The sequence below is a fragment of the Phoenix dactylifera genome, chromosome 9, assembly GCF_051530095.1.
Source record: "Phoenix dactylifera cultivar Ajwa chromosome 9, Ajwa_hap1_PhDact_Kaust_v1.1, whole genome shotgun sequence".
Lineage (NCBI taxonomy): Eukaryota > Viridiplantae > Streptophyta > Magnoliopsida > Arecales > Arecaceae > Phoenix > Phoenix dactylifera.
This window is the reverse complement of record NC_143198.1, coordinates 29,150,561-29,161,656: the sequence shown is the minus strand read 5'-3', so window position 1 is coordinate 29,161,656 and position 11,096 is coordinate 29,150,561. Positions and strand designations below refer to the sequence as shown.

The following is an 11,096-nucleotide window of genomic DNA, read 5'->3' as shown; positions in this document are numbered from 1 at the left end:
TTATGTGCCCGATATGGTTACGAGAAGCTTTATCCGGCCAAAGAGAAGTTTGAGGCAAAAGAACACGGAATACGGTCCACGGGGTATGGGAGTTTAAAGATCGTTTGGCTATTAGTGGACCCAACAAATCACTCCATTGGTCTCCAGAACTCCCGTGAATCCTACGTCTCGGTTCTTTGAACCATATGCCATAGCAGTCCCGGTAGCATTTAAAGATTCCGTTTCGCAAATACGTCATCGTTTAGCTAATATTGTTCAAAAAAATATCTGACCGTCAAATTCATTCCATATATATATATATATAATAAGTCGGCTACTCACAGAGCACTGATATGAGCATAGCCAGCTAAAGAAGTCTGCTGGATTTATATAAGATCTCTCGTGAGCAGCAAATGAGGCAACCCAATTTGCAGCTCAGTTTATCTTCCGGAGAATATGTCTGACTTGGACAACACGACACTTCGATATCATCCATCGTGTGTCACTGAGAAGCAGGTGCTCTGGCACATCTCGCCTCTGATCCCGTAATTGCTCAATCAACGCAGCTGAATCCCCCTTCAAAATAATTCTATCAACTTCTAGTATTTCTCATTTTAACGGAAAATGATATCTAGAGACAAATTCTTGATAATTTTGTTACGCATGGGGGGATTTAGAGACAAATTACAGATAAGTCGGATTTGGAAGCATATTGGACGGCTCTGATTAGATATTCTCGATGCTTGATCCTTAATCAGGGAAAGCAGGGTCAACGTTCACTCGTTCAGCATCCAAGATGTGGTGAGCTGTGGGAGTAATATATTCCTCTCCGTCGTCCGGCGGCTCCTCTCTCGTCCTCCGTTCTTGGGAAGCGAATCCCCGTTGTCTTCTCCGATCGAGGGTGTGGTTCCTCCGATCATGTACCGAGCTTTGGGATCCCACCTCAGGGCTCTCGAGGTTGGTCCTCGCAAAACGCTGATGCCGTTGTCCTTTTCTCGCATAATTTGCTTTTGTCGACGGCATTGATCTACTGTGATTTTCGATTTCGTTAGAAGTTCTTGGATCTCAACAGTGTCGGTTCCATATTGGTGATTTGGTATTTTTTTTTTTAAAGACAAGATGCTGTTGTTTAGATTAATGAGGAGTCACGAAGGATTAACCTAATTGTTTCTTTGATAGTTTGGATCTTGTTTGTATACTGTTCTTTTTTTTTTTTGCCCATTTGGTATGCTGTCGTGAGGAGAAGATAAATCTGACTCAATTTTTTGGTTTCTTCCACAACATCAATTTGTGAAGAATGTTTCAGCTAGCCATCTTTTACCGTCAGTATTTTTGTTGCTGCTGCGGTGACAGCTAAAATTGCAGTTTCGGGTGATAGATAACTAACTTTTCCATATTGAAGATCCATAATTGGTGCATTTCTATGAAATTTTAGCTAAGTAATTTTTTTTTAGTAACTCGCTGGCCATATATATGATGAAATTTTCCCGCAAAACCCTGTTCGTATGAAAGTGGTATACCTTAGACGTCACCAGTGTGGTTCTCATGCAAGAAGGTAGAGAGTTATCATTAGTTTGTGAGAACTGGAATTTTCTTGGTGAGATAGCCTTTTGGTGAGCGTAGCTGATTTTTGCCATCCGTGCAAGATGTAAAGAGCATGTTGTAGGGAATATAGTTTATCAATGTTTCTTAGAAAAAAAGGGCGGAAGCATTTTGAACACTGTGTTATAAAGTGGTTGCTGTGCTTCAGCCAAAGCTTGGGAGTCACATAAGTGGATGAAAGTTTTTGATGAAAGGAAGAGAAACCCTAAAGACTTAGAAGTAGCAGAATAAATCTTTTGGGAAAGCAATACTCGCTGCTGTTACCTTCAACGAGAATTAATCGGTAATATAATTGACCCAAAATAAATGAGATCTAAAGTGCTGGTGATGTTTATAGTCATAAACACCATTTTGAAATTGATGTCATGGCAATTCACCATGGATCATCGCATTAATATCTGTTGGTTTCATTGTTGATATAAAAGTAAAAAAAAAAGTTTGAGGTATATATAAAGTTTTAACTTTGAAGGAAGGTCTAGTAATTGTGAACATTGAAGTACATGGCAATAATATTTCATTTGGTAAAATGAAGTGACGATTTTACTTATGGCTTAAAAGCAAATTTTAAAGAAACAGAAGCGGTATATGTGCGGTTAAGTCACCGCATGGCATATTTGAGGCATGCAGGCACATAGATGGCTGCATATGTGATGTAGCCTCATCTTGATTTACAGGCTCCACAATACAGTAAGCTTGATTCAGATCTGATATGATCTGAGTGATATAGCACCAGTCTCCTTCAAAACTGATCAGTAGCCTGCTGTTAAGAGAGAAATAAAAGCAGAACTACTGCAGATCTTGTTTTGGATCTATAGAACAGTGATAATCTCCTGTGCTTTATCACAGCAACCAAGAATGTAGCCAAAATATTGTAATAGAGAGAGATAAGTGAAGATAGAATAGTAGAATAAGTGAATAAGCCAGGAAAAGGAAGAGAAAATACAGTAGAAATAAGAGAAGACTAAGAGTAAGAGGAATAAGGGAAGGTGCAAAAGTGACCAAACATATAGTACTTATTTTTTGCAGGTACATATGTAGTATGCGGTCATATATGTGATATGTGGGGCACATATATGATATGCAACTATATGTGTTACTACCCAGGCATATACTGCATGCTTATGCAGCCCAGCACATTAGGGGACTGCACATGGCTGGGTTTGCCTCTGCATATGGGGCTGCATAAACCGCTTTTTAAAACAATGCTCGAAAGTGCTGACACGATCTGATTTGTAAGAATAACAGGTTAAGGTTTATCTTTCTCAGCCATAATACATTAAAGATGTTACATCAGATACATGTATATGTAATAAATATTTCCAGTATTTAATTCCTACTTAACAATGCTCTATTACATATTTCCAGTACATATGTACGTACATACATACATTCATGTGTATTTATTATTATTTGAGAGGATCTAGAGAGGATGTTCTGATTTTCATGTCAGTTGAAACATTTATAGCTTTAGAGGAGCTTTTTCCTGTTTGAGCTTATGTTCCTTAAGGTTTTACATTTTCCTGCTATTCAGGAGCATAAATTGCTCACATAGACTTTACTATCTAGGGAGCAATGTGGATATTGTAAACAATATCTCCCTTTTGTGTGAATATTTATCAATATGTGATGATCTTCCTGATCAGTTTCATTTTTGCTCGTTACTTGATAAAAAGCTCTAGTTAATGTGGGATATGACATTGTCTTGAGATACCATTTATCATCAGATGTCATGTCTATAAATCGAGTTAAGCTTCCTTAAATTATATTGAACTTTAGAAGATATTTGAAAAGGCACAGCAAGTAAATCCTTGGTATGCTTAAATGTTCTTGTTAGAGCGTGTTTCTGAAGACTATTGTGAAAGTGGTTTTGTGGCAGTACTTTAGCTAGTTGTTGTAGTTGATGTGATGGATCTTAAGATAGTACTCAGACATCCTGATATCTCCGATTTGTTCTCAGCGCCATGCTGGTGGAGGTATTGGTGCTACCACTAGATCTGCAAGTACAAGTGTTGCAAAAAGGTCTTCTGGTGGATTTTTCAGCTGGCTTACTGGGGAGCAGTCTAGTCAACTTCCTCCTCTAGATTCCCCACTTGCAGGTGTTACACTTCCTCCTCCTTTGCCTGATTACGTAGAGCCAGAGAAGACTAAGATCACAACTCTCCCAAATGGTGTCAAAATTGCATCTGAATCATCAGCAGTATGTTTTTCACATTTTTATTTTAATCAATGGTAGTTTAACGTGTCTCTAGCTTATGAATGTGATAATCTTGCTTGTGTTGGATTGTCAGAACCCAGCTGCATCAATAGGACTATATGTTGATTGTGGTTCTGTATATGAAACACCTGTTTTATCTGGGGCCACACACCTCCTGGAGCGGATGGCCTTCAAAAGCACAACAAACAGGAGCCATTTGCGTATTGTCCGTGAAGTAGAAGCAATTGGCGGCAATGTCACGGCATCAGCTTCTCGTGAACAGATGGGTTATACTTTTGATGCTCTAAAAACATACGTGCCTGAGATGGTCGAGGTGCTCATCGATTGTGTCAGGAATGCTGTTTTCCTTGATTGGGAGGTCAATGAACAGGTATTCCATCTGAAGTAAACCCCTGCCTTTTGGTTGCTGATTTTGATTAGTTATAGGTGTTGACCCAGTCTCATCTTGTTAACTATAGCTGCAGAAAGTAAAGGCAGAGATTGGAGAAGTTTCTAGCAATCCCCAGGGTTTGCTCTTGGAGGCTATTCATTCTGCTGGCTATACTGGTGCATTGGCAAATCCTCTGATGGCTCCTGAATCTGCAGTAAACAGGTTGAATGCTACTATTTTAGAGGACTTTGTTAAGGTAAGATCAAGTAACTCGTCTCCTATAGCATAGGCTACAGGGATGATTCTCTACTTTGACATTTTTGTTTATTTTGAGAATGTTAGGAGAATTATACAGCTCCTAGAATGGTACTTGCGGCATCAGGCGTGGATCATGAGGAGTTGGTATCAGTTGCTGAACCACTCTTATCTGACCTTCCAAAGGTGTCTCGCCCTGAAGAGCCAAGATCAGTATATGTTGGAGGAGAGTATCGATGTCAAGCGAGTTCTGCAGTATGTTTTAAGAGTTTCCAACCTGTTTAATGCCAATTTTTTATGTATTTTTCCCTTTTGGATTATAAGCCTTGTCTCTTTCTACCGAACTTATTTTTATTTTTGCGAACAGCAAACACACGTTGCTCTTGCTTTTGAAGTTCCTGGTGGCTGGCATCAGGAGCAGGAAGCCATTACATTGACAGTACTTCAGGTCTTCTTTTAGTGGTTCATCAAGTTTTGAATCAGTTGACTTCTCCATTTTCTGGTTCTTTTCTATGTTTTAGGTTTTCATGAAATATGTTCCAGACACTAGTCCTTATAACTATTATTGTCTGTTATTAGATATCATATAGACTGATGCCGTGTTGATTCCATGTTCTTGCAGATGCTCATGGGTGGAGGAGGCTCTTTTTCTACTGGAGGTCCTGGGAAAGGAATGTATTCTCGGCTTTGTAAGTTCCAACCCATGCATAGCCATGTTTTCTTGGCTTGCCTGTAACTTAGCCATCAGACTCCTGTTCTCCATCTTTGTTTTTCCATTTTTTCTAAAGTAATATTACATCGGGGTACTCTTGAAGCATGACAGATGTCCGTGTTATCATTCATCAATATGTTCTGTAATTCGTGTATCTTTAACTTTTAAATGGGTGCATTGTTTACAGATCTTCGCATCTTAAATGAGTTCCAACAAATCCAGTCGTTCTCTGCTTTCAACAGTGTTTACAATAATACTGGCATTTTTGGAATCCATGCAACCACAGTAAGCCACTCTTTTACTATGTATATGGAAATGTTATTAATATTTGACAGACATCTTATTATACTAATTTAAAATCTGAATTTCTTGGTCAGTATTCACCTTTTGGGGTTCCTTTAATCGTCCAGCTTTCTTTATATTCATCCTCTCAAGCTACTGTTTTTATGTAGTTTTATGATGCAGCCCTAGGGTTGGGACTGCTCAATAGTGAGTCTAGAGGCCCTTTCAATGAAGATGATCTCAATTCTCAAGTGAGATTTTGAGGGGTGTCATGGATTATCTGGAGGCAGTAAACCAAAACTTGTGTACCGGACTGCTAGATTAAGGGCTTTATAGAGTTCCATGGTTTGCTTATAATGAAAAGATGATTTACTACTGCCATCTGTAAATTTTAAGAAGCTCCATTTCAAGTTAACATGCAATAATCACAATTTTGTCTCTCAAAGACGAAGTATCATAAGGAGGGCAGATAGTGCAGATGAAAACAATCAAGTATGAGCTCTGTCATTTGACATTATAACAACGGATTAGATGGGATTCTTAGCAAGCTACACAAAAGTCAGCAAACATAATAAAACAAGACAACAAAAATAAAGGAAAATAGAAAATGTGGGGGTTGGGGAAGATAGAGAAGAAGAGGAAGAAGACGCAGGGCTGCTATAAAAGAGGAAGCAAGAGGTGTTACTCATAAGCATATGGTTACCCAGGAGAAGAGGGGAGAGAGGCAGCGTGCCACTTTTTCTTTCCTTCTTTCATTTTTAGTTTGCGCAGGTTACCTTTTCTGGCAGTTGATATAGGCTGGTTTCATGTTACATGCAGGAGAATTTGGTTGTGTCAAACACGTAAACATTAGATGTCTTTTTTCATTGTTTTCCACTTCAATGTTCGAAGTTCAAAGTTCAAATTTTAGGTAACTGGAAGTTACAAAACTGAATATTATTTTAATAGTTCTGCGCTTTGTGTGTTTTTGGTGTTTAGTGATACCCTTTTGTTTTCATCTTGGTTGGATCGAATATTATATCTTATCTCCTACTATATAGAATGGGGACTTTTGAGCTTTTGCTGTATTATATCTTATCTCCTACTATATAGAATGGGGACTTTTGAGCTTTTGCTGTATTATATCTTATCTCCTACTATATAGAATGGGGACTTTTGAGCTTTTGCTGTCCAATGGATGTTCGATTGCCTCCCGTGAAATCACGTAGAAGAAGAGGCCCAACACAGAGTATAACATGGTTATTTATTAAAAAAAAATCTCATATGGATGAGAGTCTTATTTGATCTCTTTCTTGACATAATTGAGAAGTGCATGGAAAGCATGAACTCAGGCTTGGGAAGGGGAAGAGTCCATATCCAAGTGAGAAAGTCCAATACTGTGGTTTCTTTGTCATGTAATCTCTCTTAAGGATAAACTAATCTCATCTCTCTCCATTCATCGAAAGATTTATCTCCAATCAGATTAAAACACCGCTATCCTTACAAACTCCTACATGCATTACATGTGCCAAATACTACTTTATAATAGTAGCAGGAGTCTTTTTAAACTTTGCTAGGATTCTGGGTATTGTAGGTTATTTTTTAAGTAGGTTACATAGGAATGAATTTCTTAAGTCTTTGGATTTATATGGAATTTTGCTTTCTTGTTCATGTAAGCTCTATAAAGCATAAGTTGGTCTATAGGTAGAGAGAGTTGATAATTATACTTGGCATTGAGGCAGTGGCTTGGTTTTTTACACATTATCTTTGCATTTGAGGAGTCCCATGCCTGTCCCCGCTTTTCTTCCCTCTGCTCCTCTTTTTCTTCAACTTTCTCATGCAGCCCGTTTCATTTTCAAAAGCTCTTCACTTAACCTCCCATTGTGCAACAACGTGTGGATCATGGTTACAAAATCATAAAAAGAATCTGAAATGGTTATCGTGCAAGTTGATTTTAGATAACCCTATTGCAGTAGGATGGCACCACATGCAACATGATGAAAACCCACTGAATTAAATGCATCAATCAACTGGAACGCTGATTCATATGACATATTTTGATATCATTCCTTCTTATATATACCAACTATATAGTCTAAATATATTTGGGGGGTTTATACAGGTCAGCAAATTTTGCCACTTATTCTTGCCTAGGTTTTTATTTTCCTCCTATTGAGGGTACTGTTGAGGAAGTTTTTTCCCCAGAAAATCATTAGCAGTTCTGCAATGAGAAGTGCTTCCAATTAAGTTGATTTCTATTTGAGTATCCAAATGTTTTTGGCTTTCATCCTCCCTTGATTCTGAGTAGAGCAAGTCTTTTCTTTTTTTATAGAGTGGGAAAAGTGTAGGTAAAGCCACAACTCTTATAGAGAATTTGAAATCAACAAGAAAAAAGGGGGGGGGGGGGGGGTGTGCAGTCTGCTCGGAGGGTGAGAAATCAAAGAACCAGCTGCAAGATAGCCTAGCTACTTGCAAACTAAAAGCATCCACACAAGGACAGCACCCTAACTATGAAAAAGTAACATATCAGGCCTAGACTGAAGTGGTCTTGTAAACATATAAAATCCTTCTTGTGCATGTGCATCTGTGCACCTGTCATACTATATCAATTTTTATTGTTATACTGCACTCCTGCCATTGAATACCCGAAAACCTTTCTAAGAATTGGTTGTTTTAAATCAGGGTTCAGATTTTGTTTCCAAAGCTGTTGATTTGGCGGCAAGAGAACTTCTTGCACTTGCAACTCCAGGACAAGGTTTTTATTTGCACTTAATCTTGCAGTGAATTTTTCTAATAAACCTGGACTCTTTTTTATGGCTTCTCTTCCTTTTTGCATAGTTGACCAGACACAACTAGATCGTGCCAAGCAGTCTACTAAGTCTGCTGTTCTGATGAACCTGGAATCAAGAGTATGTTTTTGTTTATACCCTTTTGCAAGATTTAAAAAGAATTTGCATTGTTGCTGTGCTCATCTTTTAGACGTTTTTCCTTTAATCGCAGATGGTAGCATCAGAAGATATTGGGCGACAAATTTTGACATATGGAGAGAGGTGCAATCATTTCCATAACTTCTTCATGCACAAATGCTTGAGCATTTTTGCATCTTGTGACTTCGGTTTATTTTTGCACATGGTGCGTCTTTATGACGTGCGTCCTTGGGAGATAGGAACATCATATAGGGGTGGATAAGTCTGGCTGAAGATGCGAGAGTATGTTCACTAATTTAAGATAAATAGTTATAAAGTTTTAATTGCCCACCTCAAATGGGGTATGAGATGGGATATACCAGGAGAATGAATATGCTGCAAAAATCTTAATAATGATAATACATTATTATTTTTTGGTCCAATTTCAATATTCTGACCGAATGGTATGTTTCCATGTCTGATTAAATCGTTCATTTAAATTTATGATTCAGATTAAAAAAAAGAAAATTAGAGTGCCAGCATCGTTCAGGAAAATGCAAAGAAAATATGGAATTTTGATAAGAAAAAAAAATAATGTTTGAGTTAACTTGAGCAATTCTCTTGGTAATTTTAGTGATGCATGGCCTATACCCGTCTACAACTAGCACTATTGGAAAAATCACAATGCTAGGGTATATTTCTATAAATGTTATCATGTGAATCTATTTTTCTCATTATGCTTTATAAAACATATAATAAATTGTCAGGAAATGTAATCTCATGTTCTATGACTTTGTGTTTTATTATATTTGGTCACATGCAACGTGGTGCCTAAGGTTGAAGATTGAGCATATCCATTTTACTGGAGTAAGGGATTAAGTGGACAAGTCTGAGGCCATAAGGAGACAACCCAGACATGGCCCATTTTGTCTTTTGTTGACTTTTAAGTTCTCTGCCCTAACTGGAATACGTCCAGAATGTGGAGTTTGATTTATTAATAATCAACCAAGATCCCTGTTGGGTATATTTATCCACTCTATTCAGAATCTTACCAAGATCTAAACCAGGGCCTGTTTTTAAATAATTGAATGAGACCTCACAAATTTAATCACAAATTCCATTTTTGGTCTGGGACCGTGCTGTGCACAAACCTTGATCCTTGTCTAAGATCTGGAGTGATTAAAAATATGCCATGACCTGACCTATTTGGGCGCCCTGCAGGGTTTGAAGCTCTTTGCCTACTTGAATCTGTTTTCAGGTGTGGATTAAATTAAATTTAATTATCTGTTCCTGTTTAATTCACCCTTTTTACTTGGAGCATCTATTAGACAGTCTGTAGCATGTACTTTGAGTGATTGTTTGCATAAAGCATCTAAAATTTGAAATAAAACTTTAACTGCAGTACATTAAATGTTTGTTTGTAAACTCTGCACAGCTGTCATAATGATTTGCTGAAGGTCTCTACTTTCTTCTAGCATCTAGTCTTAGCAGGAGATGCAGTAGCTTTAAATTTAATTCAATACACACAACTATTGCATAAAATTGTTGATTTTTCTTTGAGATGAGCATTCAAACAATTGCAACCAACATGTAGCCTTTTCAACAAATTAATGCATCTTCCTTTTTGCATTTGACCTTCCAGGAAACCAATCGAGCATTTTCTGAAAGCTCTTGATGAAGTTACACTGGAAGATATAACTTCAATTTCGCAGAAGATCATTTCTTCACCACTGACAATGGCATCTTGGGGAGATGGTATGTTCTGACTTACTTTTGGTAAAAATTATTAAAATGATTGATGGAAATGTTAATCCTTTACGGTTCTCATAGTTACCCACAATATCTTTCTTGTAGTTATCAACGTCCCCAGTTATGAATCTGTCAGCCGAAAGTTTCACTCGAAATGAATGTTTATGCACCTGAAAACTCAAGCCATATCCACAATTTTGTACATGCGGAAACAGAGTTCCCTTATATTGGACTTAGCAGCAGAGAATAAAATTTTTTAATTGCCCCCTTGGAAAATTTCATGTGGATCAGTAACATTGTTGGTTGTTGCAATCGGGACCTTCAGTTTCTTCAGCTGAGCTCGGAAACCAGGTTCTTGACAAGGTCCAGTGTATTTCTTATAATTCTCAGTATTTTGTAGCTTCTATCGATTACTTGGTCATGCTGCCAAAAGTGAATTTCTTATGCATGGCTGTCACGAGGTTATTTCTTATGAAGGCCAATTATTGTTCTTGAAATGGCTTCTGCTGCATATTTGACTTGGAAAATGAAAAAAAAAAAATCATAGTGCTGGCTCATTTTAGAACTCTGACTTGCTACTAGTTATGTTTATTTTTCTTGGTTGATGATTAGTTGGTTGCATGGCAAACAGAAAAGAAAACTAAAATAATGACAGCCAGAAGGCCTTTCAGGTGGTCCCACTGGCGATTTCACTATGTTCTCTGATACGAGCTGGTTTTCTTTTCAGCCATTACCAACAAAGAATCTCACTGCCACTGTATGCGTATTTGCCCTAATTGTGAAGGAATTGAATGAGAAAATTGGTCTCCAGAAGTCTTGCTGGTTTGAAACTGGTGCTGGTTTCAAGTTGGTATTCTGAAATTGCTTTTCCAGAATTAGAATACCAATTGGGTTTTAATTGGTTTCTAAAGTTCGTTTTTCAGAAAACAAGTTTTTTTTTTAAAAAAAAAATTAAAAGCCCGCTCGCTACCCCTACTCACCCCTCTTATCCAGGATGGAGCCAAGATGTCCAAGCCGACTGAGGCAGATCTCGCGGAATTCAGAACT

At 37.7% G+C, this 11,096-nt stretch overlaps 1 protein-coding gene across 2 annotated transcripts; it reads left to right on the top strand.

Moving 5' to 3' along the window:
- The first annotated feature begins 608 nt into the window (after positions 1-608).
- On the top strand, positions 609-10,614 carry LOC103711211 (mitochondrial-processing peptidase subunit alpha-like). 2 transcript variants are annotated; one of them, XM_008797274.5, is made up of 13 exons: positions 609-936; positions 3,539-3,778; positions 3,870-4,166; positions 4,255-4,422; positions 4,509-4,676; positions 4,789-4,869; positions 5,044-5,110; positions 5,321-5,418; positions 8,077-8,149; positions 8,233-8,303; positions 8,395-8,444; positions 9,943-10,055; positions 10,155-10,614. In XM_008797274.5, exons 1-13 carry the CDS (start codon positions 898-900, stop codon positions 10,205-10,207), a joined length of 1,518 nt encoding a protein of 505 aa, XP_008795496.4. In that variant the 5' UTR covers positions 609-897; the 3' UTR covers positions 10,208-10,614. The 2 variants fall into 2 exon arrangements, with proteins under 2 accessions (XP_008795496.4, XP_008795498.4); XM_008797276.5 differs by having other exon boundaries at positions 763-936; positions 4,261-4,422.
- Positions 10,615-11,096: the final 482 nt, after the last annotated feature.